General features: G+C 43.3%; 1 protein-coding gene across 2 annotated transcripts in view; it reads right to left on the reverse strand.

The window, feature by feature from the left end:
• The window catches only part of ZNF521 (zinc finger protein 521), a 314,538-nt gene that overhangs the window by 20,717 nt on the left and 274,992 nt on the right, over window positions 1-18,829 (reverse strand). For both annotated transcript variants that reach the window (XM_004702915.3, XM_045296279.1), the window contains 2 exons: window positions 12,413-12,544; window positions 9,852-9,967 (listed from right to left, as the gene is read on the reverse strand). In XM_004702915.3, coding sequence (XP_004702972.1) covers window positions 9,852-9,967; window positions 12,413-12,544 — 248 coding nt within the window. The remainder of the gene's footprint in view (window positions 1-9,851; window positions 9,968-12,412; window positions 12,545-18,829) is intronic.

The raw sequence follows: 18,829 nt of genomic DNA on the forward strand, positions 1-18,829 counted from the left end.
GCCACAAGGCTCTTTGGTACACCCTAGCTGGATGCTCCATAAAGTCGCACTGATGGCGATTCGGAGATGGCCATCTGTCGTCAACTGTGGGCCAGACAGAAAACAATGTAATGGCAGCTCCGGAACGACGGGGCTGCTGGAGGAGGCAGCGAGTCCTCGGATGAAGAGGTGGAGCTCCCCCTTTTAATAGCGAAAACCAGTCATCGAGATGAACATCAAGGAATTAATGGGTGGAGAATTTTTAAAAATTAAGCTGGGGTGCCATAGAAACGATTCAAATGCAAATAACGTGGCTTCGGCTTATTGCCATTACCTCGTTTGCCCTTCTTTCTGTCGTATTAACCACTTGCTTCTCGAAAATCTCCCGACCAGGACGCATGGTAAGACAGCGAGGGCCAAATTTAGAGCAAGGTGAGCCCAGGTTGTGCCTCCAAGCATGCACACACAGATTGGGCATTTATTGGTACAAAATGGGTAATCGAAAACGCATTTAGTCATTTACTGCAAATGAGTTCACTGTGATGATCAAGCTGATCTATTTTTTGATATGCTTGCTGAATTTCTAGATGCAGTTTTATTAAGCCAAATAAAAGTACCTAACCTCTAGGTACACTGTGAATGGTAGGAAATCGCATTTCCCCACGTTTGCTCTAGGAAAAGCTCACTGCGAGCGCTAAGCTCTTTGCTACTGCATTAGGTGATAGGAAGAGAAGATGGAGGAGAGAGGGGGGACCACTTGCACACCGAGGGTGGCTACATCCCTATTCCAGTGTCCAACATGAACTTCCTGCCTTCAATGGGAAGGTCAATCAATCCTGATTGAATTATCCAGTATTAACAGCTGAAAGTGATCAAAACTAATGGTGAAAACATAGCAGGGATCGATAAACCAATGCAAATGATTCTGTTCCTGGAGATCTGATCAAACATGAGAGAGACAGAGATCAATTTAACCACTGAGCAAATTAAGTGGAAGTTTCTGGAGCACCAATTTACTTCAAAAGCCCTGCAGGTCCACAAGGCAGAGGCATGAGGCAAGGCACTAATGGCTCCGTTCCCAAACCACATGCTCACTCAACTTACAGTCCTATAATTCTCAGAGCCTATATGATATGCTTAGGGGCTAAGACTTCAGCCCCCAGAAGAGGACATACACAAATCTTAGGAAAGAGAGTTCATGGGACAAGGCACAGATAATGTCAAGGCCAAGACAAGGTGGGAAATGCACTCTTCTCCATGGCTTTCCTCCAAAAGTATCATTATAAGAATGATACACTAGGACAAGGACTGGTGATGGGTCAGTATTTCCAGCCTGAGGGTGACAAGGGCAGACCCTTGGAGGAGAGGGCTTTGCGTTGCATGCTTGAAGTGGAGAATCAGAACATAAATTTCAAACGTGAGTAGAGGAAAGGTAAAGATGGGTCTGAGCAGGGATGGGCCAGAGATGCAGAGAATGGCTAGAAGTACATCTTTAAAACATCCTGTTAGTTGTGGTACCAACTTTTTCAGCAGGAAAATCAAGATAAGTGGGGAAGAGGGTACAGTGGTCAAGGCTTTTGTCTTGCTTGGGTCCACACTCAACGCTCATGGAAGAAGCAGTGAAAATATCAAAGGAAGCATTTTGTTAGGTGAATCTGCTGCGCAGGACCTCCTTTGAATATCAAAAAACAAGGATGTAACCTTGAGGACAGAGGGGCACATGACCCAATCTGTGCTAATTTTCATTGCCTCATATGCACGTGGAAGTTGGACACTGAATAAGGAAGACCGGAGAAGAACTGATGCATTTATGATGTTGCAGAAGAATATTAAAAGGGCCAGAGACTGCTACAAGGGCACACCGATCATTTTGGAAGAAGTAGACAGAGTGCTCCTTTGGGGCAAAGAAGGCAAGACTTCATCTTTGGCCATATTATCAGGAGAGAGCAGTCCCTGGAGAAGGACATCATGCTTGGGGGCGCAGCGAAAGAGACAGATGGACACAGTGGCTCCAACAGGGCGCCACAGAATAGGCACAATTGCAAGGACGGTGCAGGCCTGTGTAGTGTTTCTTCTGCTGTGCACAGGGTGCTGTGGGTCAGAATCGGCTCCAAGGCGCCTGACAACAGCAGCATTTGCAAAAGAGGCTTTCAGCCTTGCTTGGGTGAATATCAAAACCAAATCAACCCACACAAATCTTCCCCTTCTTCTCACCCAAATCCTACCTCAAGGTATGAATGGCAGAGATAATATATATATGTATATATATATTTGGCCATAATGCCTTAATTCTGTGTGGGTGTCTGTGTATTTATGTGTGTGTGTGTGTGTATGTCTAGGGGTAGAAAGAAGCAAGTAGTTTTGAAATAAATTTTTGACAACAAATGGAAATCTTAGCTTTCTAGGTATATGCTTAAAAAATCTCCAACAAACAAAACCAGAATCTCCTACTCACTTGAAAATGACTGTGAACAAGAATGTCGATCTGTACACCAACTAACAAAAAAGAATAGCCCGGATGGGTGATTGCGATATTACTCCAGTGAACTAGAAAATAAGGAAAACCCAGTCATTTCTGAACAGTGACGGACTCTCAGTGCAGCAGAATCTTGATGGCATTGACTTAGGTCAGCACCAGGGAAGCAGGGACAGGGCCAGGGAATGTCTGTTCCGTTCCAGACATTGTGCCGAGTGCTCGGTATGAGAGCTATTTTCCCCTGAATTCTCATGGAAACACTGGGAGCTCAGCATGATTACCTTATTGTCTCCTCCATGCTTATTTTACAGATGATAAAACTGAAGCTCAAAGCCAACACCTGCTAAGTGGCATCAACCAGAATCAAACTCTGGTTGATCATTTCTAAGACTCATGTTCTTTCCTTTGTGCTAGTAGCCTACAGAGAAATAAATGAAAAACATAAAAAATAGAAAAATAATTTAGAGAAGTCATTCACCTTAATCAACAGAAAATGTGATTTGCGATTTTATTTAGGGTAGCTAAGTCTCCCAAACCTGCAGATATGGGAATCAAAACCAACTTGTATGCTTCCTACAGGATGGCTTTCTACTGGAATATTTATGAGTTTATTATGAAAACATGCGTGTTGCTCATTTGTAGCGTACCTTTTACTAGTAATATATATATATATATATATACACACACACATTTTTAATTATTTTTGGTAGCTCATAAAATGCTGGGTAGCATGGTGAATTTCAAATGATTAAATCTTATCTTTGCAAAAACATCATAATGATGACATTGGAACTATAGTAGGCTCTTGGCATTTATGGATAAAGCACTGGGGGTTTCAACTATTAATAAATGTCTCAATACAGAACACTTAACTGTTGAGACATGGATTTGAGTCACATTTACAAAAAGGCTGGAGTAGGCAAGTAGCTCTGAGTGAGTGTGCGCCCAGCAGCACACAGCTGCCTCATTTTGAGGCTGTATTACTGTCGTATACTACTCAAGGAAGATTACTACCCAAGCCAGAGAAACCTTTGTTAAAACAAAACTATCAACATCTAAAGCTATTGTTTCATGACAGAGCCTCCATTGAGACCAGTGGTTCTCAACCTTTCTAATGCGGCGAACCTTTAGCACACAGTTCATGTTGTGGTGACCCCCCCAACCATAAAATAATTTTTGTTGCTATTTCATCACTGTAATTTTGCTACTGTTATGAATCCGGCAACACCAGTGAAAGGGTCAGTTCGACCCCCAGAGGGGTCGTGACCCACAGATTGAGAACCGCTGATCTAGATCAACACAGTTTTTCCAAGACGGACCTTCCATCTCCCTAGCCCTTCTCTGAAGAATTCTGTGCTCTTCAATTTGCACCACATCGAAATGGCAGCTTGGGGGATCAGGCTGTGGTCCTTTTAAAGTGCACTTTGACTTTTGGAAACAGGAAGAAGTCTGAAGGGGCAAGTTCAGGGATGGAGGGTGACTGGGGTAAGGTTTCCCAAACAAGGTTTTTGGAGAGCAGTCCTTGCTACCCCAGGCTTCTTACTGCATGAGCAGGTGAGAGGCGATTCCCTGGCCTTTTCTTACCAAGTGAGTTAGTTAGTTTATTGTGCCAACCCGGCTGATAAACACATGTGGGATGAATTGAAGGGCGGAGGGATAAATGGCTCTGTGAGCCTCACCTTTCGAGTTCTCAGGTCTCTTGCTTTGTGAAGGTTGCACCAGGGTGCGGGTGCCTTAGCAGTTCCCTGCTTCAGCTTGCAAGGCTGACTTCCTGCAAGACATCCCCAAGGAGAAGCCACATGGACCTACCCCGATGCAGCCCTGGGTGCTGGAGCAGCCGTGTGGAGACCCCTGCCAGCGCTGAGATGCTTACACGTTCACTGACTGGGCTTTCCTCCTGCAGTCAGCATCATTGTGTGTGTTTTGTGAGATGGAGGAGGACTTTGTGAACTGGTGTTGGACATATGGGTTAATGTTGGACTTGTGAATTTGGGTAGCACTGGGTTGGGATGTTTTCTTGATGCACACTTAACCTTTATATAAAACTCTCTCTTATATATGAGCTGCTGTGGATTTGTTTCTCTAAAGTACCCAGACTAACACACCAAGGCAGTTTTCAATGTTCTTAACATTTCTTAAGAAGTCTTGCAATTGTTCTATCAAGATTACCATTTCAGAAGCCCCCAAACCAGTCATCACAACTTCTTGAGCTGAGCTCTGTGGCTTGACTTTGGCCTGGCAAATCCGTCCTCTTGGAGGCTGCTGGGTCGGTCAGACCTTGCTCTCTGCAGTGTTCGCAAAGCCAAGACTAGTCCCGTTACAATTCATTCCATAAAAGAGTGTCTGTTAGCTATGATCTTGCTTAAAAGCCCCATGAAGAACAATTCTTGAGCTAGCTGATCTTTACTCGATGCTTTTGGCACCCATTAAGCTGAAAGCTTGCTGAGACCAAGAGGTTCACTTAAAATTCAAACTATCCAACCGTCTGAGATCCCAGCTCCAGGAGCTATGATGACCCTAATGCTGGGGTCTCCCTCCACCTACTTCTGGACTTCAGCTGTTATGGTCTTCACTCATTGGGGTGGACAGGCTTTCTTCTCGAGGTTTTCCTTACCTCCCTTAAGATGCTTGATCTGACGAAAAACTGTTGTTTATTTGGGACAGAAAGCTGGTAAACTTGTTGCAAAGCTTCAATGATTGGTGGAGTTGTCCACCTGACTGCTGCTAAAAAGCCAAAATCAGCCCTGGCCTCAACATTATCCTCCCTCCCACTATGGCACAAACAACGCCTTTACATCTTTTTTTTGGTCTTTTGAATGTGTCCTAAAGAGACGAAGACAAAGCGGACTACGGAGACTACTTGCCTGCAGCCACCCCCACCACAGACCCCTTTAAGCACCTTTTATTTTGGAAGCAATTGTGTGTGTGCACTGGAATCCACGCCCCAAATCTTTTTCATTTATCTTCATGTAGCTCATCCCACAGGAGGAATTTACTTGTTTGAAACAATAGTCATAAAATGTGAAAACTTATATAAAAAACCTGCCTCAACATTAAATGGTCTTATAGAACAGTGATTTGAGAAGACTATCAGTTGTAGAGATGATTACATACTTAAGGAGTAGGAACACGTAGAAGGCTTGGTATCTTCTCAGAATGTCAAATGACATGTATTTTGAACGTTGGAAAGTACTGCATTCATGGCTTAATGAAGAGGAGGCCGAAGTATGAAAATAATTCAAAAGGAAATGAAATGTCAGAATCTGAGAGCCTGATGTCCATCTAGGTCATTCCCTCATTCCTCTACGGAAACTCTAATGACACTGAATTCACGCCACAGTGCCTGACATGACCTCTTCATGTGGAGGTGCTGGAAAAGACTGGTTGAATCACTGCCATTGACTTGTAGCTTTTCTAGAGACACCAATTAAATAGCAATTAGTAGACTTTTTTAAAAAGCGGCCTATTCAACAAGATTTTTACAAACACACCACTTGCTCACACCTGTATAAACCACTCTGGATACAAATATGCCTTGTAGGATATTATTCTTGGCTCACACCATACCTCTCTCAATAGCTTCCTTAAGTCCTGCTAAAAAGCTTGTGAGGTCTACCATGAAAACGTGTCAGATTCAACACATTCACTTGTTTTTAAAATAATAAAATACTCACTTAGTTCCTGTAATGCACCTAGACTAATCCTCTGTACCAACCAGCTAGTAAGCCTTTTAAGTAAATCAGATTTCTCTCAAAAATGGGAAAAAATCCTACCCCCAAAAAATGACATTCGCTAAGAATGGTACACAACACGTGTTTGGCATAGCGGTTTGCATTTCTGGTTAGCAAGAAGTAGAGGTGGGACGAAGGAGGACGCTCCCCCTCTGGGAAAAACTGTGTCCTGGACGAAGCGCTCATTAGAAACAAAATTATTCTGTGACATCGAAGGGTGGGTGGTCTTGAGTGGGTGGTCTCCTGAAGGGACGGTGTGTGATGAGGCCTCTGAATTCTGACTGGCCTCGTGGCAATTAAATATACTGATATACAGTATACGTGACATTACATATACTGATATCTATACATATCCACATGTACATCAGCAAAGCATTCCTGTCTCTATCCATACATACCGTACATACACAAATGCTTTCATGCTTTCAATTGGACATAAACAATGGAGGGAACATCTATGTAAATAACGGTCATGGACTCACTTGTATAGCACTAAAAATTCATTGATTGACTTCTTAAGGTCATAAATACTTGGGAAGTGTTGTGATTTCTGCACTATAACTGTTCTCCAGGGGTGTCCCAGGGACAGAGAGGAGTATTCAGTATCCTTTAAGGGGGTCTCTGAGGGCAAAAGTAATTCCACAAAATAGTAAAACATCGCTTATCCTTTTTGCTTGCATAACCTCAGGAATTAGTCGAGTTTTCCAGAAGCCAAATGAACATGCAATGGCATTGACTCTGACAATTAATGGAATGAGTACTTGCATATTCTCTTTATTTTTAAAATCAGTTTTGGTTTTTAATAAGCATTTATTGATTGGCAATAGCCATATAAGCCGAGGCCCTTTTGGGGCCTCAGTAATTTCTAAGAGTGCAAAGGTGTCAGGAATCAAAGATTTTGAATGCCACTGGTCTGTATTAATTGCAGAGAAGAGTGAACAGTGTATGTTGTGTTAGATCATAAACATGTCTACCAGAAGCCTGGGTCCTGAAGGATATGTTTAATTGCTTCCTGCTGTCTGCTCTATCACGGGCCACAGGTCACCACTGTCTGCTGGCGCTTTTATGGAAAGAAACAGAAAGTACCATCAATTTAGAGTCGACTAATATAGTACCAAAGTAGCACTTTGCTGCAGTACATTTTCAAGAATATTAAAATAAAAGCCATTTGTTCGGCGATCTGTGTAACCCTGCTTTTAAACTATTATTTAATCACTGCTAAACAAACAAACAAACATATTTAAAAAGGGTCTTACAGTTCACATATTAATTAACAGGATTACCGGGTACAATAACTATAACCTTTAGATTCATAAAAACTAAACAACATTCTAATGTGGCCTATCTCCTACATCCAATTCACAAACATATGCAAAAAAGCAGAATTCTTTTTTGAAGTAATAATAAGAAAACTTAATTTTGGTCCACTGACACATAACTATTAGATATTTTTTTCTTCTGTTTTTTTAAAATAATTTTATTGGGGGCTTGTACAACTCTTATCACAATCCATACATACACACATTGTACACTTTTACATCTGCTGCCATCATCATTTTCAAAACATTTACTTTCCACTTGAGCCTCTAGTATCAGTACCTCATTTTTCGCCCCCTCACCGCGCTCCCCCCGCCCATGAACCCTCGATAATTTTAAAATTATTATTATGTTGTCATGTCTTACACTGTCCGACGTCTCCCTTCACCCACTTTTCTGTTGTCTGTCCCCCAGGGAGGAGGTCACATGTAGATCCTTTATTTCGTCTCTTCAACGTACCGTGTGTTCACTAATGGAATGATGACTGAAGTTGCACATTTCCTCTGCAGATACATAACTCTGGCTTCACTGAAACCCAGCCTCCACAGGGTGGAGGGCTAGAGAAGGGAGAGTGGGGTTGGGGCTCTGGGCCCCCCAGTTCTTTTAGCTGTTTAGAGGATCCAACACACCCCCCACCCCCAAATCCAACCCTTTACACTAAATACTTTTAATAATAATAATGCTCCAAATAAAAAGCAATGATAGTTTTAGTCCAAACTGAGTTTTGAACTGGTTCTTTCTGTTCAGTCATGGCCAACAAAGTAAAGCCACAATTCATCTGCATTTGTAAAACGTAGGTAAACTAGGACAGTAGGACATTCTTCTAGAAAGACAACAAGAGCGGTGTGCGTTGCATTAACAACCACATCTCTTGAATGTCAGAGTAGCAAACACCTGTGTTGTGGTATAATCCCACAGACAAGTCCATTGCTTTGAATGTGTGTCTACCTCCTTAGCACTGGCAAGAATCCAATCTCCTGTGTTGGGCTCCTGAAAGAGCCCAATATGCCTCTTTTGGAGCTCACATTCCAAACTTTGATTCATTCTAATGACTGTTTCATTTCACCCCATTATAAAAAAGTTCAGCCTGTCTCATGTCAGTGCATCAGCCATGACTGAACCAGCTTGAAGTCCCACTCCAAAGTCATTCTCCTCAAGGCCACGGACATCATTTAAATCATTCCATCAGAAACATTAGCATAAGTTGCTAACCCTATTTTTTGGAACGAAAGAATTAACTTTTTTTTTCTCAGGAGGGGACATTTTAAGAATAGAACCCAGGTCTCGAACTCATAAACCAGCTGCTAACCTATTTCGACTACCACATCTGCGTTACAAGAACTACAGACAGGATCTTCCCAGTGTGCAGATGCTAAGACTTGGTTTCCTGTACTTTGGTGGCGTCACCAGCAAGAAGGATCTCTGGAGAACATCATGCTTGGTAAAGTGGACCACCCATGAACTACAGAAGCCCCTTAATGAGATGGACTGATACGGTGGCTGCAACAATGGGCTCAAAAAACACAGGAATGGTTTTGAGGATGGTTCAGACCAGGGAGTGTCTTATTACCGTGCGCGCAGGGTCACTATGAGTCAGTATCCAGTAAATCGCACTGAACAACCTACAACTATCTCTAAGACTAGTCAAAACAGCTGGACATTGATGTTAAATATTAAATATATGGCTTATGTTTATAGCCATCATGTCATTGTCAATGTACAACAACCCCGCACATTTTAAGTTTGAACTTCTTGCTGGGTTCTGAGATGGAACGAGCGAGTCAAAGGTCACACATCTAGCAAGTCAGTACGACACTCAAGACCGAAGCCAACATCTTTGGGTTCCAACATTTTGACGTGATGGTCGTTGCTAAAGCATCCTTAGTCTCCTACATAGAAGGACACAGGCTGGACACGAGTAACGCTTCTGTATTCTCTCCCTTTCTTTCAATTTCAAGGCCGTCACAACAACAATAACTCGGACATCTATCCAGCTTGGTGCCCAGTGGGAACAGAACATGAATAAAACAGGAATGGGGAGGATGGGCCGTAGCAAGCGAGATATCTGATCCCACAGTCCAATAAACCTGACCCTTAAGTCTATCACTCTGGGTCAGAAGGTCCAATTACCAGGTCTGTTCTACTTCTTTTTATGATTGACAGCAGCCAGAGGCAAAATGACTTTAGAGGCTGTTAATCCAGCCTCTAATTTTCCCCTTTGCCCCTATACACACAAAGCATCCTGGTGGTCCACGGTGAGAGGTTCCGTGAATCCAGACTTAAATGCCTTTGTTTCCTCTAAGAACAGCAACCGAGTTCAATCCCAGCCCGCCTCATGGGGACATTACCTGCAGCTCTGTTTGGAAGAAGAACTTCTGTGGGCATTGCGTACAGTCATAGATCTTGTCTTCTTGTCCATGGGCAGAGAAAATATGCTGCTGCAACTTGTTTGCTTGAACGAATACTGAAAGGATAAAAGAATGGTGGGCCCGGGGTTATTCTGTTGTCGAGATGCCCTTAGTCCATGACTCCCCATGACCAGCAGAATGGTACGCCTCCTGGGTGTGATGGCTGCCGGAGACCGGGGGAGAGCTAAGTCCACATTTGCTCCCGGCTGGGGTCTCTGGCTTTTGTTAAGATGCACTGTACCGAGCCCCTAATTCAACACAAACAGCTCCAAAGTAAAGGTTTACAGGGGCCCTGCTCCCAATAAATCTTTAAGAAGGAAAGCCGAAAATTGTCCAATGCGCAGCACTATCTGAACAGAAACGACTCTTATTTCTCAGCAGCCCACAGGTTAAGAAATCATAGATGCCAAAAACTGGTTTATTGTATTTGCCTAAAGTTATAGCTAGCAAGCAGCTCTCTATTTAAATGTGTTAATGCTAAAAATTATATCCCACAGCTACTCTGGGGCACTGTCTGTAACTGTGAAACAGAATGCCAGGTAAATTCTCTTTGGATACTTTAAGATCAACTCAACCTACACACTGAATGCAAGGGTTTCAATAATATAAACATGTTCAATTTTAATGACTACAAAACAAGGCCCTAAGCCTGTGTAACAGTTTACCTAGGAGACACACTATTAATAATTAAATTGTATATGCCAGAGGCAGTGTTTGGGTTGGCAGAACTGACTTCTGATGGATGCCGGGTGCACTGTGACCTAAAAAAGTTTGCATCTACAATATTAATCTGTATAGGCAGGGACAGGATTTATTAAAGATGCTGGCATTTGACTTTGACTCTACTCTAATCATTAAAATTATTCTAATTGCCAGCCAACCTACAATATTAGAATATTATTCTTGTGAGTCATACATTTTAATCACATTTCTCATTACCTTAAAAAACTGCTCAGATTTCCTCTTCCCCATAACATGCTTTATATTGGAAGGTTTTCTCTCCTTTTTTTTTTTGTTTGTTTAATTGTTCTTTCTCAAATGACTTTAAGATACAATAAAAGTATTCAGGTCTGCATGCACAGAAATTTCAGCTGTTTATGATTAATGCATTTTTGTCTCTCTACTCATCTTGACAAAAAGGAAACGCCTTTCTTTCTTTTTGGGGGGTGGGGTAGTGGTGGCAAATATCCACAGTTAATCACCACAGATCCGTCGCACACTCTAGGATATTTCTGGCTACAACAGGAAAGAGCTGCTTTGTTACGGGTCTTGGTCATGAGGTGACCCGCGACTCCGTCCTCCAAGGCAGAGCGTTCACGATCATGAACTTTTCATAAAAGTCACAACCCTGAGACACTCCGAACCTTAAAATATATCTTACAATTTGCCTGTGGCCCAGATGCGACAACATATATACTTTTAACAAATACATTTGGAAGGTAAAAAAATAACTGCAAAAGGAAAAGAAGCGGCAGGTGGAATTATGGAATGAAGGTGCTGGACGGGTGGACACTGAACGCAGAGCCACCAACAGCCAGGATTTCTGCTCATTGCTCAGTGAACGTGACCCTTCGATTTTCCATTTTCGGTTGCAGAAATCTTTAGGCTGGATGCAGGGTCTCGGGCTTTTGGTTAATAATCAATGATCAATTTTGAAGGGAAAAATTCAAGTACATGTACTTAGCATGTCCGCCCCCTCGGACAGATAAGAAGGATAAAGAGTCTTGAGGGGCCTTGCGTACCGACTCCAAGACCCAGGTGACATAAGCACAATGGATGTTCCACAGCAACCATCAACACTGAAGGACAACCCAACATGCATGTGCTGATGGTTCAACCCCGTGGGCTTCCAATTAGTTCCTGATTTACCACTCCAGTCCTCCATTTTTTTTGTTGTTGTTGCTAAAAATTATAAAGCTATGACATCCACTACCAAAATGTTCTTCAAATGGTACATTTGTATCACTCGACTTGAAAAATCGAATTCCCGAATCTGTGCATCTAATCCACTTAGTGCTTCCATGAATACTTTGGAGAGGGATTAAGGAAGATCCCTGTATTTGTTGGTGGGGAAAAGTTAGAGCATTTTCCACGCTTTATTCACAGACATGCGGTGGCAACACCCTGCGCCGTTCCCCAAACCCCGGGTGATTCAGAAGCAGCTCAGTGCAGGCCGTTTTTGCCCGGGGAACCTTGTTAACACTGTGAGGAAAAGAGCGAAGGAAACGTGATGTCAAAGTTTTGTCCAAATGGAAAAGTACAAACTTCTGAGACTGCTTGACAAGCCACTTGTTCATCCTGAGGGTTAACCTTCCTGCCCATTTGAGAGCCTTTAAGTACGCGGCAATCAATAATGTTAATCAGCAGAAACCAAAGACCTTCCCCCAAACTGAACTCATGACCTAGCGGCACAGAGTCCCAGCTGGGAAGTGTGTGCTGTGCCTGGAAGGGCAGGAGGGGCCACAGCACCCTGCGGAGTTTTCCGGTTGTCATCGTCCTACCTGTGAAGCAGACTGGACACTTGAACGTGCCTCCCATCCCTTCGAAGCTGTGCTCTATCAGGTGGCACTGGAGTTTGGCCGGGGAATCGAAAGTTTGGCTACAGAGCTTGCATTCGTGGTTCAGTCCTTCATCTGTTAAAGGAAGCAAACGCGTGCACAGGAAAAGGTGAGATCAACCGCACCGCTACCAGACCGTTAGTAACTATAATCTCATATGTTAACCTGGTCCATCAGTTAATATAAACGTGTCGTGGAATATAGGGATTCACATCAATCCAAACACGTTTAGAATCTGAAGTCCAAAGATAGCCAGAAGTCAGACTTTATCTTAAGGGTTTATTGCATCACATCGAGCTTTTAAAATAGAATCGGTCTATCAACAATGAGGAATCGCCTTTTCTCTAATCTATCATGACTTCATGGAAGGTGTATTCCCAAAGTTCAAAGGGAAAGGACCCGTAGCAAAGTGGACATTTTGTGTTCTTGATACCGATGCTACTCCTATAGCTTCCAGTCTCCCCTCTGGTTTATCGAGAAGGTTCTAGCATGTTCTACATCTAACCTGAAGGTTTTCAGTGTGATTCCCATTGGTAGGGTTTCCCCTCTCCCGTAGTTTGATTTTCTTGGAATTCTGAACTGCTGCTGTTCACGGAGCCCTGGTGACTGGGTGGGTACCATTCAGGGCTGCAAACTGCAAGGTCAGCAGTCTGACACCATCTGCCACACCGGAGGACGGAGATTTGGCTTTCTAGTCTTGTAAGATGGACCGTCTTGGAAGTCCCTGTCCTACAGAGGTGCGCCAGGAGTCAGAACTGAATGGATGGCAGAGAGGGTGGCACCTCCTCAATACGCTTGGCTCTGCTGGGTACTTGCTCCCAGGCCCCTTACTCTTCTCAGTTCGTTGGTCCTTTTACTTTGTAAGACATTGTCAATATTTCCCCTAGTCCATCTCTGTCCAAATATACTTTTACTAGCTTGAGGATTACTTCTGCCTAACCCTACACTTTCCTTTGATCGCTTAGAAACAACATGAAAAACTTTTTTTTTGTTGATGTAATGACAAGTGCGATGTAAAGCAAAGAGTTTGAACTATAATTGGCTATTTTTGAGGATGCGTCTTTCTTTTGAGATGTTTCTGAAATGTAAAATTTAAGGGACAGCCCAATTTGTTCCAGTGTGCTACTATTAAGTGGCAAAACCCATCAGCAATAGAAAGAACTTTGCTGACACTTCCGTAGGATCTGTTTCAGACCCTGGGATTCTAGATGACAGCAGATATCAATTCATTTAATCTCGCAACCACCCTAGGAAGTGGGTACTATTATTATTGCCAATGAGGCCCAGGGGGTTCATTAACTTTCATCTGAGTCACAGGTAATTGGTGGATCCAGGACTGAGACCCAGGCAGTCTAGATTCGAACCCAGGCTGCTGGCACCAGGGTTCATAATCTTACCAAACACGCCACAACATACACCAGCTGCTCCTAAGAGTACTTATTAGGAAGAGGAGTCAGGGGTAAGAAGAGGCTGGTCTAACCGGGCTTCTGGTTGCCACCGAACTCGATTTTCTAGTTTCTTATTTGCAATGATTGAAAAGGCTACTAAGGAACATCTATGTCTAAGGAGTCGGGGTATCAGGCCTACAGTCCAAAGTTACTTTAGTTCATTCAAAGAAATCACATTCATATAGGTTATTCACCAGTTGATATTACTGACAGCAGAAAGGCCCAATTACGAAGTGAATTATTATTAGCTAACTGGAACTAAAAACCACTCTATTTGTATTCCTCATCTTTCCTTACACACAAGCATGAGTCTTTAGAAGAGGAGGATTGGAATTAGTAAAAAGGGAAGCAAAGCACTAATTAAGCCACCCAGTACTGTCTACATTTCACAAGAGATAAAAACCTACTCTGTATTTGGGTGGCACAGTAAATTCCTTGATTATAATTATGTAAGAGGGAGTTTAATTGTGCATACTGACACGACAAGGGGTTATACAAAAAGCTTTAGGGATTATATAAGATCAAGGGTTTTTCATCTTTTCATTCATTCTTCTGTTTTCAATCCCAAAGTCACCCAAATTGTAGACATTAAGAAATATTAGAAACACCGTTTCTCATTAAGTTCTTCATCAGAAATTTTTGGTAAACTAACTTTTCCCCTCCTTTCTTAAGATGACCCATCTTTGTTTTCAAAGTAAGGATCGTTCAAATCTCATCTTTAAATTGTATCCGTTTCTCAGTAAGAATCAAGATGTAGTCTGTGGGTGTGAGCACATATACATTTGTTTGAGAATTCTTCAAAGTGCACTATGTTTTAAGTTCTTGGAGAAAATGCTTGATGGTTAAAACAACGTAAAGTGAATCGTGTAAGCTAGAATGCTCTTGAGTTAGTTAATTGTGCCAAGCTGGCCGATAATCACATATGGGGCTAATTGAAAGGCAGAGGGATAAATGGGTGGTGAGCCTTGCCTTTCTAGTTCTCAGGTCTCTTGCTTTGTGATGGTTGCACCGGGTGCAGCTGCCTTAGCAGTTCCCTGCTTCAGCTTGCAAGATTGACTTCCTACAAGACATTCCCAAGGAGAAGCTACGTGGACCTATCCCGATGCAGCCCTGGGTGCTGGAGCAGCCATGTGGAGACCCCTGCTAGTGCTGAGATGCTTGTTCGTTCACTGACTCAGCTTTCCTCCTGCAGTCGGCATCATTGCCTCTGTTTTGTGAGGTGGAGGACTTTGTGGACTGGTGTTGGGTTAATGTTGGACTTGTGGGCTTGGGCAGCATTGGGTTGGGATGTTTTCGTGATGCACACTTTCTTTACATAAAACTCTCTTATAATGAGTCGTTGTGAATTTGTTTCTCGAAAGGACCCAGACTAATTCAGCTCTTTAGTGTAATTTCACCTTTTCTCGACTCGATTTCTTCTCCTGAAAAACAGGCAGGACTACACATAAGCTCTATGTATAAAATATGGGAGGATCTTTAGCCATTTCTATTTCTTTTCCATTCCAAATCAGAGATGTGCAATTCCACAATGTTTTGCAATACTAACATACTCAAGTGGTATTTGTGCATTGTGGGTATGGACTTTCTCTCGCTACTTTGAGTCTTCATGGATGTAGGCACCAAGGGTGGGCAACGGTAATAAAAAGCGCATCTAGTATTTTCAGGACACTTTACAGTTTACGAAGCAAACTGAACTAATTGGGGTGGGGGTGGGGGAGAGACTTGGAAATTCTCGTTGCCTGTTTTTCATACCTTACCCAGCGAGGTTTTTTCTCAGAAGCTGAGTAGAACATTAAATACATCTGAGTTGTTATCTAGCACCTGACAGTGAAAATACCCAAATACTTCTCCTACCTCCTTTTATTGCTCTACTCCCGTGCCCCACCCTCACCCTTTCATATCATCCGATCAGCACAGGCTCAAACACATACAGTTCACAAAAGTGGTAATGAGGGCCTCAAACATCTGGACAACTGGCTAATATGATGTATTTTGTATTTCTAATTGAAGAAGGGAAGAAGAAAAGAACGGCTAATAACACTAATGATTTATCATAAGAATTTTAAAGCTCTGTCTTTATGCATAGTCTCGGTATAACCCTGAATTTACACATACGACATTTACTTCATGTGATTAAGAGCAGTATTTTAATTTTCAAAGGTTCTCTAAAAACCCTTAGGAGTGGGAGACAAGGATGAGTGCAGCTCCCTTTCCTCCCCACAGTGGTCTTTCTCCTGGGTCCCCCATATCCAGTGTCAGCCAGGAAGGACCAGGAAAGGAGGAATGGAGGGTAGTTCCAACCTGAAACCAATGTTCATGACGTGACTGTCAGCAAACGTTGCTTCGGGTGAACCCAAGATTAGCCTCCGGATTTCGTCCACACAATCCTAACCTGTGCTCTGCTGCCCTCGGCCTTTTCCCTAAGGATGCCCCAAATAACCATCTTATGCTCTGCAGAGAGGTAACAGCAGGCAGTAACTAGTGAATATAGTCCAACTCGTTTGGTGAAGAGAGAGTCCAAGCCAACTGACCTGAGAACCAGTAGAATATTGCATTGGGGATATGGTAAGCTCGTACTGCCTTCTTCTTTCATTGAGTGTTATAGATGGGATCTAGGAAGGAAAGGTTGAGATTTCTCTTCCTTGTTTTGTTTACTGATAGTCTCCAGGTCTTCTACAGTGAGCATAATTTGTCTTTGTATTTTGAAAATCAAACAAAACTATCCGTTCTCTAAGATGCTAACAAAGTGGAGCTGTGCTGAAAGTCTGCTAGGCAGAAAGTTAGATGGGAGATAATGAGTATTAAAAAAAAAACAAAAACAAAAAACACCCTCTAGTCCTGAGCACTAGAATGAAAGGTACGCTAGTTAAGTATGCATCCAAGCAGAAATCAGCGCACCCTAAAGGAGACAGAAGAGGTAGACAATGGGCCTGTTACATGAGGAAGTGTCTGCAATCTTCAGTCGAAACCTGTAGCTTCCGAGACCGAGCAGAAAACCGCTGGCTCACCATCGTCTACAGAGGGAGTGTGCAGACCTCCCACGCTGTGGGTCAATGTCAGAATGGGCAAGAGGCAGCCTGACTGCCCAGCACGGGCTGGCGGCCAGCAGCTCCCGCGCCTGGTCACCCACTGAAAGTTAAGAGTTTGGAACCGTTGAGGAATAACTAACTACATGTACCGCAAATCCAGCTACAATAATTACTCCCATTCGCTAATCTTCATTTAGATAATAAGTGTGAGCATAAGTGTAAACAGGAATCAAGTCTACACAAAAGAGACGGAAGCTAATGTAAATATTTACCCCACTATGAAACGTTTCCAAGGAGAGAGTCTGAGTAGATGACTGCAGCGCAGCCCCATTGCCGTAGTGGGAAGTGGTATCACCACGGCACGGCACTTCCTGCTACAGAAGTAAATTCGGCCTGGCTAAGGCCAGTGCAGGGGGGTGGGATGGTGGTGGGCATTTATGTCTCTCCAATTCATGGAAGCTGCCCCTACGTCAACATTAGCCAGCTAGTTTTATAACAGAAAGGAAAGGAAAAGAAAAATAGTTACCAGATGAATGCCCAGGCAGAACTCAAGTTAGGCATTCCAACACAGCAATTACTAGCTTAACGTGAAGCACTGACATTTCAATATCAGCTTTAAACAAGAGCAGCCCCCAGACTGTGTGTCCCATGTTTCTACTGCTTTTCGTTCAATAAAAACAGAAATCCAGCGCAGCCGTAAGCAAATGTTCAGTGGTTGACTTACACGCAGCCGTTATCCCCGGAATCACTGGGGGCCGCCTTACATCATCTGATCAACACTGCAGCCATTACTGAGGACCAATTTGTAATGGTTTATAAGTAGAACTCCTTTTCTCCTTTATCCCTGAGACTGGCCAGGAGGGTCCTTCAGCCTCTTGCACTACATAAATCTATAGGCTAAAGTCCAAAGATGTACCCCCTCCTGGTCAATCACTATGTGGCAGGGGCCATACGTAAAAGCGCTCATCGAGGTGGGAGCAGGCTGCCCTCAGAATCCAAGCAGAGGAATCAAACGCCCTGAAGTTGTAATTTGTTCCAGTGCGAAACTGTACCCTTCTATCCATAGAGATGTTTGTTTGGTTGTTTTAAAGCCAAGAAACCTATGCCCTAAACCAATTCCCAGCACCTCCCCAACCTGCCCCCCCTTCTGTACTCTGCTTCTCCTCTTCCCTGAGTTAATTTCCGAGCACACATTTATAAGCTAGGGGTCTGAGGAGTAACAAAGAAAAGCCACACATGACAAAACTAACCCCTCGGCTACATCGGCTCACCCTAGAAACCAGGAGAAAAATAGGCGGCCTGCACTGTAATTTGCCATGCACACAACCATGCCATTCTTCCTGGGGCCGGAGCAGCCAGGCCACTGTCATTTCTCGTAGTATACACTGCCCATATTTCACAAGTGTGACATAAGCACACTGCACTGCTAATTTGGCAATGGAGAATATTACTTGGGCTTTAAGCTCTGCCACCAGGTTACTCATTGAGTCCCCAAAGAAGGGGGGAACTTGAGAGTACTACTATGGTGGGAGACTCCACACCGGTTAAAAAGTTCTTTCCCTACTGTTCTTTTGAACAGCCTAGAGGGAAAGGACTGACGCCCAGAGGCTGCCATTAGCACCTTTAGAATATGTGCTGCTGACACAGGGGCAGAGCTGCCACTGCCCAGATTCCAGAGCCACAGCAAGGAAGAGCAGGAGACAAGCGCACACAATTCTCACAATGATACAGAAAGAGCATGCGGACACTTAGAAGAAGGGGTCACCACTCTCTGATGACCCAGGCACCAAGTACCTAACCTTCAGAGTCTCGAAAAAGCAAAATATTTTGTCTCCTGGGGGCAGTGTGTGTGTGTGTGTGTGTGTGTGTGTGTGTGTGTGTGT

Source organism: Echinops telfairi, unplaced genomic scaffold (genome assembly GCF_000313985.2).
Source record: "Echinops telfairi isolate 266 unplaced genomic scaffold, ASM31398v2 ScPeMD7_7400;HRSCAF=8409, whole genome shotgun sequence".
NCBI lineage: Eukaryota > Metazoa > Chordata > Mammalia > Afrosoricida > Tenrecidae > Echinops > Echinops telfairi.